This window comes from Magnolia sinica, chromosome 9 (genome assembly GCF_029962835.1).
Source record: "Magnolia sinica isolate HGM2019 chromosome 9, MsV1, whole genome shotgun sequence".
In the NCBI taxonomy this organism is placed as follows: Eukaryota; Viridiplantae; Streptophyta; class Magnoliopsida; order Magnoliales; family Magnoliaceae; genus Magnolia; species Magnolia sinica.
The window spans coordinates 17,320,464-17,341,977 of record NC_080581.1 but is presented as its reverse complement, the minus strand read 5'-3'; the positions used below and the strand labels follow the sequence as shown (position 1 = coordinate 17,341,977).

The window sequence follows — 21,514 nt, the reverse complement described above, 5'->3', positions numbered from 1 at the left end:
ATAAAAAACACACATCATGGTGGTGGCTACGGAACTTGGTGACGTCACTTCAGTAGCGAGTCTCGCTACTCAACCTGTCAGTAGGTAATCCGCGCCCCACGATAGAACCCGATTGTATACGGGTTCCACATGTCAAACATGGTACCCGACGTGCCGGTACGCTGCACCCAACCCGAATCCGAACCCGAAACGGTGACGGCCCTAGTCGGGTAATCGGACCGTACGATTCCTGGAGTTTAAAAGCAACTCTTCCTGCCGGATCTTTGAGAGAGGGAGTGAGGGAGAGGTATGATAGGAGTGGGGAAGATGAAGCAATACACGAATGTCCTCGACAAACCTCTCAGCAAAGGCAAGCAAGAGGTATTATTTCATTTCTTTCATTCCCATTTTGGCCCCTCAGTTCATGATCCGAAATCTGGGGTTTTTGATATTCTCCGTTCCAATTCCATTGCCCTTTTACTTCTTGATCAATTCATCACTGTATTGTTCTCTATTGCGCTTCATTTTATCTATTTTTTCTTTTAGTTTGTGCCTGTTTGGATGCACTATCGAATCGAATTGCAAATTACTAGTCTGATGAGAGATCCAGCCTCTCTGAGTGCTGTAAGTTACAGTGATGTGAATTGACGGTCCAATTCGTCCAGACTGGTCTTCGTGGGCTACCGAGCAAAATTCACACTGATCAGACAATTCTAACCATCCGATAATCAGTAACCTATAAAATGGATGGTCAGAATTATTTTTTTTTAATGAGAAATAGGTCCAATCAGTAATTGGGAACCATCCATTTCACGGGGTCCATCTTGAATTGCTCATGATTCTCAGGAGTTGCTCTATGATTAGAGAGTCTTGGCCATTTCATGGCTTGTAAAATGGATGACTCACTTACAGAAAAGAAGTCCAACTTCCAGATGAATAGGATCATCTTATGGGTGTATTTTTTTGTTGGTGGCCACAAAGTGTTGCTGCTGGACTAATGGAGAGTCTGGATCACTTCCCGCCTGATAAAGTGGAAATGACCAAGTTGTGATTTACCTTCCTCTCTATATTCGGATTGAGTGTCAGAATGCATTTATGCCCGGGTCTGTTTGGATGCTCAATTGAATTGAATTGTTGATTTTCAATTCAATAAGGTGGAAATGACCAAAGTGGGGTTAGCCCCAACTCTACTCAGAATGAGGGAAATTGGGGGGTTGGTTATCCTTATGAATTAAGAAATCCTCACCAACTCCATTTTTCCCATTTCGTTTGTGTTGATTTGATTTTTTGCAGCGTAATTGAATTGGGCGTCCAAATTCCAAATGCAAACCCACATACTTTCAAGTTGAAGTGGAAATAGCGTAACTTCAATTTGAGGGCTTCTTCCTTATCATGAACACCAAAGAACATCGATAAGTTGTCATTTGCTCCTTATTAAACTAAATGTTTGGAATTCCATTCACCTGTCCATCCAAAAATATCCATAGAGTATTGCATCAATGTGACGGGTTGTTTTTCAGTCACTGTTGCGTTGATGGGTCTTGAGCTACCTTTTTCTAATTCCTATTTGGGGATGGTTCCAGAATGGCATAAGCTTTTTGTTTTTCATCTTGCGTAGAGTCATCATTGTTGTTATGATCATGGCATTGTCCTCCCAGCTACTTGCATTGGCTTTATGCATGTGCTGCCACTAATCATTCCCATATGAGGCCTTATACTTGGTAAAGTCTAGAACCCTTCATATCCCTTCTCAGCACCTCAATGTCCTTATAGATCTTCCCTCAATCCTACTTACAGGCCCTTGAACCCTAATCAAGTTTCCCTTCCTTACTAGGGCCATGCTTGGCTGAACATCACAATGTGCTCCCCTTCATTTTCTCTCCCGATTGAGGCTACTCTTTTATTTTTATTTATTTAATTTTTTTATCGGTAAGACTGAAAATTTTATTAGAGGAAACTTAAGCCCTCAAGAAACAGAAAGAGATACAACATGCAAGAACACCCTTACAAGAAGAAAACACCAAAAAAATAAAAATAAAAAAATAAAAGGAAAAGAACAAAGAACCTCCCTCCTAACAGCCCCATTCTTTGCAAGAATATCAACCTTGGAGTTGGCCTCTATGGGGATGAGCATGAAAGAGATTGTTTTACCAACGCACAGTTCCTGCACTTGTTCTACAAGCTCTGCAACTCTCCTAGCCTATTATATCGCATTACTAGAGTCGCCTTAAAAAAAACAATAGAAAAGAAGTTGTGATCCACGACCATCTTGATAGCTTGGAATTGAGCCGCAACTTCAACGTAGTTTAGAGCATGAGATGCTGATGGGGCTGGAAAATTCCAAGAGAAATTCCTTGGCATTGTCATGAAACAAACCCTCAACCCCTACAATTTTGGTGTTGCAATTAAAACTATGAGCAAGCTGTGCAAAAAAACAAACAAAAAAAAAAAAAGCTTCTTTTTTCTGGTTCCACAACTTGGTCGTGCTAGTCAACTTGTTCTTGGTCTTCGTGATTGGTGGTCGTTGGTTCAAAATCTAGGATATGGGAGGCTTGGAACTAGTTTTTTTGGTATCTTGCGACATCATCTATATATCCCACGATATATCAGTTATCCTAGCTGGGCGATACGAAACCTATCTTTAATATCCATTTTACATGGTATCATGCAATATATTGCACGATATCGCAATATCATGCAATATATCCACACTCCCCCTTTATAAATTCTTAATTTATTATGTGCTATATTGATATCGAGTGCAATCTTGAAAGAGATAAAAGCAAAACTAACACTATTCTGTCTGGAAAATCCTAAAAATTGGTTGTTCTTTCTTCCTTCGGCAGGCCATCAGTGAGTGATAGAACACAGGGAAAGCAGTATAAGGACGAGGCTGACTCTGCCCCCCAAAAATCGATTTTTTTTTAATTTTTTAATTTTTTAACTTCTTCTTAGTACATTGTAAGGTGATTTCAACCAGTCCACTCTAATTTGTTGGAAGAAAATCTTTGAAATTTCTCCAAAATCTTGATCGGAAGCTTCTTGGGGACAGATTTTAAAATTATGTATTTTTTAGGTTTTTTTTTTTAGTTATTATTATTATTATTTTTATTTTTTATACGTTGTAAATAGTGTCGAATGGTAAGAAATCCATGATTCCTCATGTTTTACATGAAAAATTATGAATTTAGAGCTTCGATTTCGAGATTTGGGAGATATGGACCGAGTTACGGAAAATTGGGAAAAAATCAAAAATTTCCCAAATGTTCCCCAAATCGGTTGCAATCTTAGTGCCCACACAGGAAATCAAACATGTATATAACTTGATATACACATTCTTGGCAATTCGGTGAGCTTTTGAAAATAAAAAAATTTCTTCGAAATCCATAGGTATATTTCTAGTTTTCTACTTCTTCTGTTGCTTTTGAATGTAACACTTGTTCTTTCCATACATGTCTTCTTACATTATAAATTTTTGAATTGGCTTTGAATATAGTTACATCAATTCAGTTAGACAACGCATAGATTAGGACCCTATACAAAGGAAACCTATTATGTGCACTTTTTTGTAAATTTTATTATTATTATTTTTTAATTTCTAAGTTTTTATTTGTATCTTTTTTAACAATCCCTAAAGTTTCATTGAAAATTTCGACCAATTTCCCAATGTTTCCTCATGTGTACCAACAACTGCAATAAATTACACGATACAACATATATCTCACACGATAACCAATTTGCATCCGTATCCCAAGGGTGTGATACATTACATGATAACAATACAGAAAACATTGCTTGGATCTTCTCTTGGGTTCCTTTGGATGCTTTGTCCTCGACTTCAGCTTTCCTAGTCTTGCCACACATCTAACTTGAGTCTCAACATCCTCGTCCTTTGCACATGTGCCTTCTAATTGCTAACACTGTCCCATATGGTATAGATGATTGAGTAACAATTTTATAAAAAGTTCCAATTGCATAGAATTCTTGATGCTAGAGGCACATCTCTACTTCATCCACCAAACTCTAATTCGATTGGAAATGTTCCTGTTGATCTCTCCATCCTCATTCAATGCTTATTTATAATTTTAGTAATCATTTAATTTCCTGCTGTAAGTTCACACAAACAGGATTATGAATCACACAACGTAATTGCTTTCTCATGTTCTGAAATGCCGTGTTCTTCGTAATCTTTAGACAAGAGGGAGGGTGGCCTCTCTCTTTTCCTTTATTTATAATGGGGATTTACAGGAGAGAAGTTGCAATTGAGATGGGAGATGAGAGAAGGAAAGTGATAAAAAGATAAGAGACAAGGCTTGCATGTGGTGTCCTGCAGGAGCACTGAACTGTTTGTTCCATCAGATAGTAAATTACACTGCAGGAGATAAATTGCACTCTACAGTCTACACACTGATTCACTTCTAATAAATATTAAAAGCTTCAATCTCGTCTCTTTATCATTTCATAAATTGAATTAGACAATTGGTGTGTTTTCACAATTTCAATCATGCTTTTGACTTGCATGATTTTTGACAGTCTCGTGTACAATTGATTCTGTTGCAGGTTAGTCTGAGTGCCTTTGCATTCTTGTTTTCAGAGCTTGTCCAGTACAATCAGACTCAGGTTGACAATATTGCAGAGTTAGAGCGAAGGTGATGTCTTTTGACAATATTACTCATAATTTCATTAGAACGCCTACCCCCAAATCAGCCTTTCTTTATAATGATAAAATCTCCATCTCGTTTAGAGTACGGCATTCTTTAATATGGTTTTCAGATGTCCAAGCCTCAATTTATTGCTTGTTTAGATATGCTGAAGTTTGCAACAGTCCTAGATTGCATCTTGCTTTTAACAACTAATAATAGAGATATGTTATCTTCTATGCTTGGAATCTGGAGAGGTTAACATGCTTTGGGTTTGTGTGTCTCTTAGAAATAAAGGTCTTTAGGTCATTTTCAAGTAATCTTATTTAAAAAGATACATTTTGGATGTGACAGGACACCTAGATATTGCATGCATACTTTGGTTATATGGGTCTCTTATTTTATGGGTAGTTGGGAAAAGATACGTGTATTTAAGTCGGTTAATCCTAGAATTATGGTGTTCCTCACCTTCACATGAACGAACTTGATTCTGATATCAAGAATCAATTATATATCGGCCTTATTGCTATAAGAAATGAACGTGACAAGTTAGTTTGGAGGCTTGCTTCTAGTGGAAGGTTTACAATTTCTTCACCTTGGGATGCCTTGAGGCATAGACAGCTGGTGGTGGAGTTTTCCAGATGGATATGGAACAATTGCATCCCTAAGAAAATATCAATTTTTGTTTGGAGGGTGTTGAAGGGAGATGTAGTGGTGGAGGTGGTGAAGAAGGGAAGTCACTTAGCATCGAAGTGTTATTGCTATATCGATTATCCACAAGCAGAGAGTTTGGATCATCTTTTCTATTTGAGTGTGATGGCTAGGCAAGTATATAATCTTTTTTTGTGAGGTGTTAAACATCATAAATAGCAGTATCCAATTGATCACTGAGCATTTGAAAGCATTGGTTTTCTATAGCTAAGTTCTCCAATCAGATGCAGCTTATCATTGGTTTGGCTCCTTTGTTATTTGGGAGTTGAGTAAAGAGAGAAATTCCCCTAGGGACGACTGTTTGGATTGGTGCAATCCTCTGGAAGACTGTGAAAATGGAATTGATTTCCACAATTGTGACGTTTTTCCAGCTTGTGAAAATCATTTATCTGTGGAAATCGTTTTCTATTTCCATGGGTTTTCCTCAAAAACGGCAATTTCCATTTCTTCAAAAAAAAAAAAAAAAAAAGCCTGTTAACTGTAGATTTCCACAGATTAACATGTTAAAGGGGAATACCCTTCATCTTTGGAAGTTTTGGTATTAGTGGATGGAACTAAAGCATTGTTTGGAGTTATTGGTCTTTTTCATTCATGTTCTTCATCAAAGAAATAAAGTTGCTGTGGCATTAGCAGTTAGGGGTTGGGGCTGTGATTAAGAGAGGAACTGTATCGAGAAATATTCTTCTCTCCCTTAGAAGGTTGCTTTTGAGTTTATTTTTTTATTCAACAGGTTCATTTGATACCAGAGTTTGATTCATATGTATGGATGGTTTTGGGGAAGGTTTCATGTCCCACCAGTTCTTGGTGTAACCGCTTTTATTTTTAATAAAACATAGTGGTTCCATCCAGTTTTGGCAAGGAAAAAAAAAAAGATCTATTTCTCACAGTGGTGGTAAAAAAGCTTAAAAAACTACAATGAGGTATGTCTTTGGGAAAGAAGAGGACAAATTTTACTTATAAAATCAGAAGATGCACAAATTTTTATTTTTTTATTTATTTTATTTTATTTTATTTTTGAGGGAAAAAAGAGGAGGTATGCCATTGGCTAGGGTGAAAGAAAAGAATTGGTCTTGATTATCTCAGTGGTGGTGGAGGTTTGGTAGTGAATCAAATGCTTTGTGTAGGCATACTATGGCAAGCAAATATGGTTAAAACGAAAGGGTTTGGACTCATGGTGTGCTCTACAGGTAAAAGGCTTGACCAAATGTAAGAAAATTTGGCATGGGATCAAGGGCTGGTGGAGAAAGTTCGGAATGAGGAATTATTACGTTTGGAGATGTATGGGTTGGGAACTCTTCTCTTGCTCACAGATTCCCAAGACTGCAATATCATCTAGGAAAGGAAGCACATATTTGAGGATCTTACGAAATCCTCAATGCCAAAGTAGTTCAGAACATCCTCCTTAGAAAGAAGCTTGTGGGATCACAAAATTCAAAATTTTAAGGACTTTACAGGAATTTTAGAAGGCATCTAATTTTTTGTGGACTTCGTGATGGGATATGGTTTCCTCATGCACAGTGAGTTCTCTTCCAAAATTTTCCTCTATGGAAAATTAGTTCTCTTCCTCATATTTCTGAAGAATATTCTTGCAAATGAAAAGGATAGAACGCATGACTTTTCATATCTAATATTTTTCCAAAACAGAGTTGTGGTATATATGGCATAAACTGATATGGGTTAGTGTGCATATGGTGGACCATCCAAACGTGTTGAACCCTTGCCGGCATTTAATGCATATTTACTTGTTATCGAAATATTGTTGCAAATATTTGTATGGATAGAACAAGATGAACTAACTGTGGTGATCTGGATTGACTACAGACATTGCTTTGGTTGGGAGGATAGAACAAGATGAACTAACTGTGGTGATCTGGATTAACTACAGACATGGCTTTGGTTGGGAGTTCCATTTGAAACTTCCAGAAGTACTATCCTTACTAAGCTTATCAATTGGAGAACCTAACAATAATGCAACAGGATTACAAGACTAAATATCGTTTGACAAGCAACTTGGCTCTTAATGCACCCAATTTAGTTAAACTATTGTCTGCACATTAATTACTCATCATTCATTTTTTTTAAAAAATTTAAAAAAAAAAAGAAGAAGAAGAAAAACTAACACAATTGTGGGTGGATTGACTTGCTAATTTGGTGTTCATTTGGATTTGTTTTACCTGGACTATGCATTTCCTTGTACTACTGTAACTTGGTCTGGGAGCTGCAGGTTATACTATGTCTCCCCTTATCATTTGCTGATTCTTCTCTTTTTCTCTAATACACCCCTTGTCATATCTTCAGGGAAGGGTTACTGCCCTTTTTTCTTTCTTCTTTCTTTCCTTGAACCCTTGTACCTTCATTGACTACATTATCTTTTTGGCATATTGGTCACTCAGCCATCTTTTGCCAATTGAAGAACGTATTCTTCTACTTGTAATCATCATTCTCTTATCTTTCGGTGCATTTGTGCAGTAGATAGTGATTTAAATGATTATAAGCAGTTCTGGTTGTTGAAGTTATCGATTTTTTGCAGTTGCATCTTCAATTTTCATATCAAGCCAGCGTATTATTTCTTAACAGTATCTATATGGGGAAAAGGTACTATGAATTCAACCTCAAGCTTCCCATGAGGTCGAGCTGTGTGGGCATCACCGTGATCTACGTCAGACATCCACCCCATCAATCAAATGCCCCCTTCAGTGGTGGGCCACAGGCCTAAAAATCAGCCAATCCATGACTCAGGTGGGCAACACCACAGACAACAGTTGAGAGTTTATAACCACCCATTGAAACCTTTGTGATCGTTTATAGGGCCCACTGAGATGTGGTTCCGACATCCGGCCTATCCATTTTGTGTGTCCTACTTGGATGAGGGGTCAGACCAAATTTAGTTGTATCCAAAACTCAGGTGAGCCCCACCAAGTGCTTTGAGATGTTTTAGGCATGATTTCACACGGTTTCAGATGATGTGACCCACTTGAGTTCCAGATACGGCTGATTTTTGGGATATCCCATAACCTAGAGGGGACCCACCAAATGCATGGTGTGGATGTCCGGCAAAAATCATGGTGGGCCCCACAAAGCTCGACCTCATGGGAAACTCCCATGAGATCAACCTCACAGTACCAGTTTCGACACACACAACACACACACACGCATGCACGCACACGCACACACAGAGAGAGAGAGAGAGAGAGAGAGAGAGAGAGCGAGATCAAATATTGTCATGTTGGATACATATGACTTAACTGACACAGTGCTGGGATATTCACATTATTACCTGTTATTGGCATGGTCAATAACTTATCGTCATTCTATTTCATCATTTGTTAGCTTAAAGAAATTATTGGTTTAGGAAAGTTTCTTACTACACAATGCCGATATGTTTCCTAGCAGCCAAGGTTTAAGTTAGATCTGTTAGGTTCTTCAATTTGTTTGGAAATAAAGGATTAACAAGAAAATAGGTTTGATGCGTATTTAAACAAACAGTCACAAACAGTCCAGGATCAAATTTTGGATAATTTCTTGGTGAACATGATCTGCCATAATCCCTTTATGTGCTAGACTTATTCATTACATTTTTAGTACTTGCCGCTTGGCCAAAACTATGTTTCTTGTTTGTCTTAGTTACTTTATTTGAATTTCTATAGAACCATGATAATGTACCTTTTGCAGTAATGATAATATAACTTTCTTGGAGATGGAGCAGGCTAGAGGATGCTGGCTATGCTGTTGGCGCGAGAGTTCTAGAACTGCTGTGCCATAGAGATAAGGTATAAAACTTTTTTTTATGCAAATGGGTTCTACTATTGATAATTTCTTCGAAGGTAGGCTGATGTTAAAAATATTAATAAATTGCCAAATTGAAATTCTAAACAGTATATATCAGCAATGTGTTGCTCAGATCATTTGGTGAAGTACTAAGGCTGTGCTTATATGCACTATCAAAGTGAATTGCCATAATTAGTTAAATACAGTGGAAATGACCAAATTGTAATTTCCTTAGTATTCAAATATAAGGATTAGACTCCAAATTGCAATCACATTACTTTAAAGTGGGCCTTGAAAGGAATGTAACTGCAAGTTGAGGATGCTTCAAATGCCGTTACCATCCATCATTTCCTCCTGATTGGAACTGAATATTTGCAATTCATTTCAGTTTTGCATCCGGATGCAGCCTACAGGATTGAATTGGAGTCCCTTGAAGCCAACTTCCTGCAACCCTTGAACAAAATAATGGAAGAATTGTAACATCCTATCTTAAGAAAACTCAAGACAATAATCTTAAAGACAAGTTAACCTGAGATCTGATGGTACAAAGTATTATGGCATACATGCAAGTCAGAGTTTTATTTTGATATTAAAAAACGAGGAAATATCTTCTCTCTTACTATGCATATGTTCAGATAAATGTGTGGTTCTAGGCTTCCACTATTTATTATCCAAAACAGAAGGTTTAATTGACTCTGGTCTCTGAGACTTGTACTTAGGCATTATCTGTTACAGGATGGACTATTGCAGGTCAATAGAGCATGAGTAAAAGTGTAAAACAGAAAAACATTCTCAATATAACTTGTTTAGAATTTATCGTCATTATAAAAACTTGTTTTATGTTTTTGCCAGCTGCACAACACATGCCTAGTTTGCTTTTGTATAATCTCCTCCGACTGAATTTCCTCTTTGTGCCAAAAAGGAATAAGAAACACACGAATGAACCGGATTAGACATATATTGCAGATGGTATGTATTTTATGCATATCAGGTTTTTGGGGAAACCAACACAATGCATTTTTTGTAGCCGATATGTGACTATAGGAACTCTGCCTAGAAATAATGCGGCAGCTGGTCCCAAGGCTGGGTAGCGTAGGTTTGCTCTGCTTGGGTTGCTAAGGTGAATGTTTGATTTACCAGAAGCAGAGGAGGAATTAGTTGCAGGTTATCAAACTGAATATTTAGGTATCAAATCTGTCTAATTTTACGTTGCTTCTGTGTCCCAAGCCGAAATATCACAAGTACTGTCTCGTTCAGGACCGTCGCAAGGAAAACTATAACCGAAATCTTTTGTATCCAGCATCTCTTTCTTGGGCCATATTATATAAGCAACTTAACAGGGTCTGGGGGAAGGATAAGCGTAACAAGTGGAAAGAGGTTTTTCTCAAGGTATTCAAAATCGGTTACGTAATGGTCGTTACATTACGGTAACGGTCATAACCGTTACGTGTTAGGGGGTCGAAATGGCCGTAACGGCCGTTACAGAAAAAACAGGCCGTAACAGTCCCGTAATGACCCGTAACGGCCTTGTAATGGTCCTGTAACAGTTTTTTCAAAAAAATAAAAAACGGCCGTATCATAACGGTAACGGTGGTAGCCGTTATGGCCACCGTTATTGATTTGGAACACCTTGGTTTTTCTTTGGGAATGTGTCAAGTGTGAGGCTTCCACTACTCTAGTTGCATCTCTCTTCCCAGTGAAGGGTGGAAGTTCTTTATTGGTGGCATTTTCCAGGGATCCCAAAAGTTTGGCTTTTGGGTAATGATTCGGGACAAAGGGGTCAACTAAAGTGTTTCGTTTGGAGGGATTGATTTGGGAGGCAGGGGCTCAGAATCTTCTCTTCATCCTTTTTCAGCCCTATTTTGGTGATATGCAATTCTCTAGATTGATGGAGTGGGTTGGAAAGAAGCTGTTGGAGCCATGGAGATTTGTCCTTTATATGAGATTGTGGATTTCACTTTGAGGTTAAACACTTTCTTATCTGCCAACTTTAAGGAGGCCAAGAATCTCGCATTGAAACTTGAAAGAACTATACACCTATCTATTTTTGTTAGGGGCTTATCCTCAAATTTGTAATTCTTTATTATAATTTTTTGTTATTCTTAAAAAATGTATATCAGGTCAGTGTTTTTTGCGCTCTAAAATCCAAAAACATTGTAATTTGCAGGTCATAATTCTTTGGCCTGAAGTTACCCTTTCATGGAATTTTTAAATGATGGCATATAACCAATCTGTAGAGTTTTACACATACCTTCTGACATGCCCACATGCGGAAGATATATGAGCATTCTTAAGGTGGGTTCAACCATGTAGATGACCTGATCTGAGGTTAGCTTGCCAACTCATCAGATGGGCTACACATGTACGCCGAATGTGAACAATCAGCAATGATTTTTAAGCTTTAACTTGTTTCCTTGAGCGTTCCTCACAAGATGAGTTGACCTTGATTTTCAGCCAGGTCATCAAAACACTGAACCCATCTCATTCCCTGATCTGGTGTCCACTAATGTCCGGTTGGCACTTGTGGCCATATGTAGAGGTGTGTGGTGAGAGGCATGTGGGCTTAACAAAGTTCTCATTCCATAGTGAATCTTACCTGTCACACCATATTAATTTCTGAGTACATAGCTATGAGCTCGAGTAATTAAGTGTAACAATGGAGGCTGGTGTAGGTAAGACAGTCACATTGTCAAAGGAATGTGGTAATGTCATCTTTTACCCAGGAACCTCTAGGAGGCACTTGGCATGATGATTTCGACCTGACAAGACGCACCTACAGGAGATGTCCTTATGACCAAAATACACCCACTAATAGATATCTAGTCTATCTATACAACTATTGACTGCCTTCTCTTTGCTTAATAGTTGAATGATACAATGATATCAGACCACTTATTTTAAAAATTGCTGGAAATGTGTGGAACAATCTGAATTATGGTACTGTTTAGTCCAAGCGTAATTTATGCAAATTCATTCCTATGCTGCTGGATTTTTCTGATGTTTCAATTGAACAAATATTTTGTGTAAGAAAATTGGTCGTTATGGTTGACTTCATTATCATGTTGATATGTTCCAATCTGATGCCCAGGGAAACAGAAGGGAGACACGATTATTGGGGATTTTGTCCTTTGTACACAGTACAGTATGGAAGGTCCTGTTTGGAAAGGTAAGCAGCCTTTGACCCATCTCATGTTGAACTTTAAAATTTATATCCTTTGAGGTTTATCATTTTTCTCACTAAGAAATTTGTAGATGTACTGTTGTCATTGTTTTGTTTCAGTTATGAGTTTGCCATTATTTTGGCATAGAAAATACTACGATTATAGATGTACACTGATTGGGTTTCTTTCTGCATAGCTTGCATTAAATTATAACCAACTTTCTGAAAGATGATGACCTATGGGCTAACCAAAGGTCTGGCCCATGATAGAGTGGAATGGCAGAATAGGATTCATGTAGCCAACCCCAATTAATAGGGATAACGCTTAGATGATGATGAAGAGTTTTCTGAAAGATGAAAGCCTATTTTTTGGAAGTTTTGGCATGTCCACCTCTGAAACCTTCAGTTACACTGTTTTTTTTTTTTTTAATTAATTTATTTTTTATTCAACTTTGGAAGGTCTTGCTGTTGGTACCTTAGTCCCATGTCTTCTTGATTTAAATTTTCCAGGAACCTGGGTATCTTCCTCTTGGAGTCCTTTATGTTATTTTAAGAATTCAGCTGTGGTGCCTTCGGTTGGACACACTTGTTCATTTTGAACTATTGCATTCACACCATGTATATTGTTTTTAAAAAAAAAAAAACTAAATGCCATGTGCAGAAAATCATTTTATGTGGGTTTTTTTTCTTGATAATACTGTTAGGTGGCTGACTCACTTGAGAAAGGCACTGAACATGAAGATGAATACATGATCAGTGAGAAGGAACTCCTAGTGAATAGGTACTATTTTCACCTATTGTATTTGGATCTGTTTTAAAGTAAACTAACAGCAGTTGTTTCTGAAAGTTAACCAGATTTATTTCCAACCCTTTTCTTTTGTTTGAAGATTTATTTCCATACCAAAAGACATGGGGACATTCAATTGTGGGGCATTTGTTGCTGGAATTGTCAGGGTGAGCATACAATAGTATAGGACTCTCTCTCTCTCTCTCTCTCTCTCTCTCTCTCTCTCTCTCTCTCTCTCTCTCTCTCTCTCTCTCTCTCTCTCTCAGCTACAAAGATGGGACTAAGATACGAAGCCCTGATTTGTAGGAGAGCTATCTCACTGGCTTTGGTTCAACATATAATCTGGCATTTGAAGATAGAACTAAAAGAAACTGTTTATTTCTGTGAAGGGTGTCCTAGATTGTGCGGGATTTCCAGCTGTAGTAACAGCTCATTTTGTACCCATGGAGGGCCAGCAACGACCGCGAACCACCATCTTGATAAAGTTCGCTGAAGAGGTATGTTCTATATTATCATCTCCTAGTATTTTCATTAGCCCTTGAGGCTGAGATTAGATAGGATCAACATGCTTGCAGTCGGGTTAAACGTGAACATGTACATAACTTCCAAACCATTTTGAAGTTAAATCATCTGCCATTGGGAAGATATAACCATCTTTAAAACCAGACTAGAGGCCCGGCCAGTGCAGTGGCATTTCAATCTCCACTCCAAACAGGTTCGATCACTGTTTCAAATGGTCTTGAGAAGTGGCATCATCATGATGTTATATGTTGAGTGTTAAAACATACCTGTCACAGTTGAACAGTCCATAGCAATTTGTACTGGATCAACCCACGTGGACAGTGTTTAGTTATTCAGGTTGTTGACTAGCTGCCTGAATCTTTTGCAAACTACTGCGAAAGTGGGAGTCCACTGAACTAAAACTAACTCTTCAAGATATAATACGTGGACAGCTATGCAAGTAAATTCTCTTACATTAGCATAAGTTGCAGGCCTAAGAAACATGGGCTGCATAAAGATCATATCCAGTGATGCCGCACCGAGGGCTATGTATATGTATGGATGATGGATCAAAGATGTAGGGACAGTTTGGAGAATGTATGTTGGCATAAGCTATTGACTATTTAAATGGCACCACCTTTTTGTTTTAGATAGATAGGCTTTGCTTGGAAATCATAGACACCTCATTCCATATTCTGCACAACGGGGAAATTCTGTCAAACCAACTTGAAATGGCAAGTAGTGATGCAGGACATGGAAAATTAAATATGATATACAAGATTGCAGGCTTAGATCACACCAATTCAGAAACAATCACACAAATTCCACATCCCACATGAAAATCCAAACATTCAATTAAAGGGGAATCTATGCGGGTCCAAGCCGACACAGGCTAGGACTGGACCAATAAAATTATAAACCAAACAATGTCAAAGGGAAATAAAATCAACTACTCATGCATAAAAATCAGTCCCTAATCCAAGGGATTCCCTAATTTCAATTCAAGGAACCCTGAGCCAAAAGATGATCCCGCGTGTGGACAACAACAATGGCCCAAACGGACGTGCGTGTGATCCCGGCCGCACGTGTGTGGGGCCCACTATTCAGAAAAAGGCCACCTTGGCCCTGGTCAGCCAGGGATGGACTCCAAAACCTCCAAATTTCAGCTCGATCCGATGTACGGTTTGTGCGTGGTGCTCCGCCAAAGTTTCAGCTCGCCTGCGAGTCTGGAAACCTGCTTCAATGAAGAAATCTGATGCAACAAAAGGACAAATTCAAAGTACGGATGGTGGGGGAAGATGGAAAAAAAAATGATGGAAGATGGGGGTGAATTGGGATCGATGTGGCTTCGCACCACGGTAGTTAGCCCTTCGAAAAGGGAGGGCTTCGCACCCACTTTTGAATTATTCCACAACTCACGAAGAGAGCAGAAAAATAAAGCAGGAATTTTTTATTAACTTCAATCAATGAAAAGAACTACAAGGGGTGCCTATTTATAGGAAGAACCCTATACCCAAAACTCGCACCATGTGCGACACCTATTACTTGGCGATGAAGTAAACTAAAATAAAAACCAAATAAGGAAATCTAAAACGTTCACGATGTTCTAAATAATAACAATAAGCAAAACCTAAAATATAAAACCAATCCGATGAGTGGGCCACGATCATGAGATCTCATGGTGGGCTTTTCTTGACTATCGGGCCACTTTTCTGAACCAAAACTTGTCTTCTAGCTAGGAGGCCCTCTCTGGACGTCGTCATCGAGCCAGATCGATGGTGGGGTCCTCCTTCTACGTACGTACGTGCGTAGGGGGGGCGACGTGAGTGCGTGTGTGCGCGTGATGTCCCCATCAAGTAGCCTCATGTTAGAAGTGGCCAACTTGAACTCAACGGCCCTCTTGAAGTGGCAAGTAGCTTCTGTCAAATGATGATAAATCCATTAGGGAAATCAATTCTATCTCAGTTGTTATATATCTTCCAGGAATATGGATGAGTTTGGCATACATTTCTCATCAGCCGGAGGTATCATTTGATTGTTGTCTCCTTGCTTAAAGAGCTTCATATGGTCATACATTGTCGTTTGTTGTAATCATTGGTGTTGGATGAACTATGGATATGACATAGATGATCTCATTTTTATGCTTGCCATCTCAGTGGTCGCCTAGAGTCAACTGCAGTGTGATGAATTTCTCTCTTGTCTGCACGTTCCTTAAATTTTTGTGGTTGCTTGAAATGTCAGGCATAGTTGATTGACGATATATTTGTTATCTGAAACATTGAGGTCCAGCTGTCACATAAACCAAGTGTTGGTATTGCATATATGGAATGGACAAGGTGTAGAAAGAACATAACACAAGTCAAAAGATTGATATCTTGCCCAAAGGCAAAACAGAGAAAGCGAGTCAAGCTGCTCTTCACTTCATATAACAGAGGAGAAATGCATGAGATGACATATAGAAAGCCAATGACTGCTTTATGTAGGAAAGGCCAAATCCTTCTATGAGGTCTTCACCATTTTTATTTACATCCCGGTCCTTTCATTTATCATGTGCTTCTCTTTATTTCTAATTTTCCCTTATTAACTGCATAACCTTCAACTCCTTTGACACTTTTCTTTAAATCCCATGAGATAAGCATAATGTCCCATTTATGCTTCAGCCCACACCCACCCAATTAATCCTTGACAGGTTAAAATTGTGAGCGTACTATTTAAACCGAAAAGTCCTATTTGGATGGGTTGTAAAGAACATCAACACATTCCCCTCATTATCTCTCACGATATCACCTATCATGTAAGCCCTAGGGTTCCGAGAGAACACCAACCAAAATTAAGGTTTAGACAAATGTGTATAGGTGATGCCCATATCTCTCTCAGATCTTATTTTGCTTAATGCTTGGGGTACTTGCCATTCAGTCCAAGATGATATCCAACTGAGAACAGCCCAGGCACTTGGGTCTGGGACGAGATAAGCAATGATGATAGAAGTGATTCTTCTTAATCATATCAGCCAGGGTGACTTTGTTCTTGAAGATTCTCTTCCTCTCCTTCTAAAAGCCCCAAATGATTCTGAAAGGTGCCATCATCCACCGAAGATGCTCTCTAGACATAAACAGGGCAGGTAATCACTCCCTGATCAACTCAGTGAGAGACCCCTTGAGAGTTCAGTTCACCTAGAAAGGGCCGAAGTGCCCCTAAATGCCTCTGGCCACACATAGGCAGTTGCAATGATCTGGGTTTGTGCTGGGCCAGGCTACGCCGAGGCCCGGCACAACACTTAAGGTCCAAGGTCTGAGCTTGACCCAAGCCAGAGCTTTAAAAATTTTGGCCAGGCCCCCGCCTGGGCCAACCCAACACGGCACGGCCTGAAAATTGATAAAATCCCTATTTCCCACTTGAATGTTTCTAGTGTATCCATTGATCAAGTATGCCACACATGCACTACGAAATAGACACCTAGAGGAACGAAATCAACGATTCAATGGTCTACACTCAAGATGCATGGGTTGCCTAATCAAGGATTAGAATGGCCTAGTTGTAAGATTTAAGACGTACATATCAAGTTGGGTTGATGCTTGTTTGGCTAAAATGACTTGAGCCCAAGCCCGACCTTGAAATTGATTAGGCCATGCGTGCCAGGCCCAAGCCCATGGGCCAATATAATAGGTCCAAGCCCAGTCCAAGGCCGGGTCATGCTCATTGGACCGAGCAAACCACCTGTAGCCCCACAAAACAAGTGATCCACATTATCTTCATCTTCTTGGCACAGAAAACACATTTTTAGGGAGGATCATCTGCTGCTTTGTCAGATTGTCTACTGTGGTCCATAAGAACTTGTTAGGCCTTAGTTGCCAAGCAAACACTTGAAGTCTACACAGACCAGGGGCAATGCTAAACTTCAGTGCATGTTGAAGGATCTCCCCCTCTGGAGGTACTAATCCAGCAAAGTATTTCATAGAAATTTTCTGTTTGACGACCACATCCAGATTTTCATGTTGTTCGTGGATGTATCAATGCCAACCTCGCAAAGCATACTTTTGAATTAGGGTTGGTTTTGAATCAATCCATTGCTTTTGATATTAATTTTCCTAAGCCTTCCTAAAAATCTACCTTGCCATCCTTTGGACCAGCCCCTCCAGCAGCTCATAAGCATTAGGATTGGTTTTGAATCAATGCATTCCTTTTGAATTTGACTCACTATATTTCAGCGTTGCCATTCTTAGCCCACAATCAATGTGTTCACTTGCTACAAGAATGCCGTCAAGAATTTCTCTCCTGACAGAATTTCCTTGGTACTGGGAAATAACAAAAGCTCATAGGCTCCCTTAGCTTGATTGAGAGAACCTTTATGGAAATTTTATAGATACTTCTAACCAAACTTGTAGGTTCTAAAACCCTTGATCTCTGTTGTCTCACTGGTTTTTGGTATGAGCGTAATGGAAGTCACAGTAAGGGCCTTCACTCACCATCAACCTCTTATGAAACTCACTTATCCAGCTCATGATATTATGCTTGAGAGAGTCCCGATATCTAAAAGGGCCCTAATGCTTTATTGTGTCCACATCCCACAAAACATTTGTGATTTATCTTCTCCAATTCTTCTTTCAAGCCACTTCACCATCTCTGAAGGAAGATGCTTGAAGCAAAAGACTATCAAGATTCGGTCTCAAGATCAGTTCTTCGGAATATAGCTTGGTACAGAGATCTATTATTCTGCTTCTGACTTGGCCTGGGTCCTCCACAAGTGTCTTGAATGCACAATTCGTGCATGTAATTTGATTTGAGCCTCCCATTCACCATCTTTGGAAGGAATGCCGTGGTTTTGTGCCCTTGAGCCACGTTATCATAGATTTTTCCTCCTGGCAACTTCTCCTATTCCCAACAAGCGAGATTTAAAAGAAAAAAGAAAAAGAAAATAAAAATTTTGGCACTTCGCTGCTTACTTGCAGAGATTAGCATTCATGTGAGGATCTAACTTGACTCTTTTGTGAAAATACAAGTCATCCAATTATAGCAATGCAATGTTTGGTGAAAGAACAGAATACATTGAGGTAGATTTTCATGTCGTTAGACAAAAATATCTTAATGGGGCTATCTCCTTGCCATGTGTTTCATCATCATTGCAGCTCACAGGCTCTTGGGCTAGTGTTAGACATAATTTTCTTCTAAGCAAAATTTTGATGGTTTCACTTGATTTATCATCATCTTGATGGGTGGGGGTGTTAGATATGTGTATACTTAGTGGTTACTTCAGTTGTATATAATTGAAGGCAGTTTCATTTCCCTTTTTTGGGTACTTGTACATGTTTTCTAGTTAATATAAATTTTGTGCATTTCCTATTCTACTCTGGGTTTCCTTAAATTTATAGGCTTTATTAATCTTGCTTCACTAAAAATTCCTATTTAAGGCTGTACATTCTGTAAGTAGAGAAAGCCTTCATATCCTTTCTCATGACCTCTATCTAAGTTCTTTTAGGCCTTCCACCCTGTTATCTTAGCATGTGACCTTACCATCTTAAATGGCTCTCATCATCTTATCTCCAATTGGGACCTCACCCAAGTTGCTTCAAATGACCCCATTTGTAGTTATATCCTTCTTACCTTCCTACACATCCATCTCAACATCTTAGCATTTTGTCGCTAAGACTCTAAGAGAGAAATTTCTCCTGTTTTCTAGATTTTTCTTTTTGTTTCTTTACATGCCCACGCAACACCCTCGTGCATGCATGGGGAGGGAGGCTCAATACCACTTGCACATACCACCAAGAGTGTTCCAAACTCCCCGAACTTCAGGAAGGCTCCAAGGTTCTTCAATGGTCTCTAACCACCCTCTACAAGGGAAGGGAGGGAGGCTCGATACCACTTGCACATACCACCAGGAGTGTTAGGAACCACCTGAACTTCAGCGAGGCACCTAGATTCTTCAGTGGTCTCTAACCACCCTCTATTGAGAGTGTCTCCGACTCTCCGGGGCCCCACAAATTCCTTACAAGCGAAGACTCGAGATATTATCCTTGCACGATCATTTTCAGTCACCTTGGCCACATTCTCTGATTTATTTTTTTTTATGGTGCAATTATTCCTTTCCTTGGAAGAGAATCTCCATAGAAACTTTAGGAAGGTGCCCAGATTCTTTAGTGTTCCAACCAACCTCTATTGAGAGTTTCTCTGGGGAAAGTTTGTCTTGCCCTCGTGCAAATCCCGCAAGCATGTTCTTCCACGAACATTGTCAGTCACCTATGCCACATTCTCTGATTTGTGTATGCAGGTCCTAATTATTCCTTTCCTTGGAAGGGAATTTCCATTAACTTTTGCCTCCTGGATATTGTTCCTCCATGAACATTTTCAGTCACCTAGGCCACATTCTCAGATTTGTTTATGAAGGCCCCAATTATTCTTTACTTGGCAGTGACAACTTCAATAGATTTTTGCCTCCTGGATTGCCCCTTGAGCTCCTGTCAGAGTTTAGCTTCCACATACCACTGGGAAGGTTCCAAACCACTTGAACTTCAAGGAAGGCACCCAGATTGTTCAATGGTCTCCATCCACCCTCTATTGAGAGTTTCTTTGGGGACTCCCACAAATTCCTCACTAGCTAAGACCCAATATTTTATTCTTTGATGAACATTTTCAGTTACATAGGCCACGCTCTCTGATTTGTTTATGAAGTCCCCAATCATTCCTTTCCTTGGAAGAGGCAATTTCCATAGAATTTCTGTCCTGGATTGTCCCTTGAGATCCCAGCAAGTTAGCTTCCACATACCACTAGTTGGGATAAGGCCTTAATCAATGATGATGATGATGATGATGCCACTAGGATGATTCCAAACCACCCCAACTTTAGAAAGGAGCTTAGATTCTCCAGTGGTCTTCAACCACCCTCTTTTTAGAGCGCCTGGGAACTTCTGCAAATTCCTTTCAAGCTAAGGTGCAAGACATTACAAACTTTTCCAGCCACCTAGGACACATTCTTTGATTTGTTTCTGAAGGCCCCAATTATTCCTTTCATTAGAAGAAGACAATTTCCATAGAATGCTGCCTCTTTGTGATTAGTAACCAAAGTTCTACAATTCTAGAAGTGTGTCTACAAAAGGGTGCATTTACCAAACAACCTTACAAAGATTGAGAATATACCACCCAATCTGCTGGGCAAATTGGCAGTAGATAAGAAGTTGGCTGACGGTCTCATCAGCTTTTGAGCACAAGTAACCCCGTTCACAATAATTCTTTGCCTATTCCGGAGGTGATGGGTCATGTAAGGATTTTATCTAATCCCACCATCTTATAGAAACATGTGACCATAGGTGGGATTCTGTTCTTCCAAAGCAAATTTATTGGTGTGTTTGCTTCACTTTCTCTGATGATCGCCAACTCCTGTTTGTATTACTAATTCAGGTTTTGATGAGTGAAAGTAAAAATTTGCAAGTGACTGGGCAAGGGGTATATGTTGAAACACATGTGAGAGAATTTGGATAAATCATGAGATTTGTACAAGTTCATTCTGCGCATTCAAGTTGTCAGATAAAATATTTTGCAGCTCAGATGTCTATTTGTGGTTTATTTTGTGTAGCAGATTTTGTGCTCTATATTTTGTGGATTGGTTGAACCTTAATGATTGGTTGAAAGAAAAAAAAGGAAAAAAGCCGATCACCTCACTAATCTGTACTCTCTTGTTATATTTCAGGTACTTCGAAGGGAAGCACGTTTAGGCTGATGTGTTCGTATCTGTCTTGTGTGGCTGAATGGTGAGTGTCATCCTCTTGAACATGTATCAGGGTGAGAAAGACTGGTGAAATTTTAACTGATTTTTATTAATTTGAGAACAACCAAACAAGAAGAGGAAAAAGAAACCCCTTATTCGATACGAACTTTGTACAGATATTGTAGCCCATTTGGATGTACCCGTAGTGAAGATTTGTTTCATGCTTTTGGCCGAACCCATCTGCTTTGTGTATGGGGGCTGCTCCC

The 21,514-nt window shown here is 39.2% G+C and overlaps 1 protein-coding gene across 5 annotated transcripts; it reads left to right on the top strand.

Moving 5' to 3' along the window:
• The first annotated feature begins 208 nt into the window (after positions 1 to 208).
• On the top strand, positions 209 to 21,469 carry LOC131256989 (uncharacterized). Of its 5 annotated transcripts, none has more exons than XR_009177036.1 (9): positions 209 to 360; positions 4,540 to 4,628; positions 9,037 to 9,100; positions 12,187 to 12,264; positions 12,963 to 13,039; positions 13,146 to 13,212; positions 13,435 to 13,542; positions 14,038 to 14,143; positions 21,231 to 21,469. XR_009177036.1 is itself a non-coding variant. In XM_058258128.1 (9 exons), the coding sequence occupies exons 1-8, from the start codon at positions 289 to 291 to the stop codon at positions 16,049 to 16,051; spliced, it is 771 nt and encodes a 256-aa protein (XP_058114111.1). In that variant the 5' UTR covers positions 209 to 288; the 3' UTR covers position 16,052; positions 21,231 to 21,469. The 5 variants fall into 5 exon arrangements, 2 of the variants coding, with proteins under 2 accessions (XP_058114111.1, XP_058114112.1); XR_009177038.1 differs by having other exon boundaries at positions 13,114 to 13,212; XM_058258128.1 differs by lacking the exon at positions 14,038 to 14,143 and adding an exon at positions 15,836 to 16,052.
• The last annotated feature ends 45 nt before the right edge of the window (positions 21,470 to 21,514 follow it).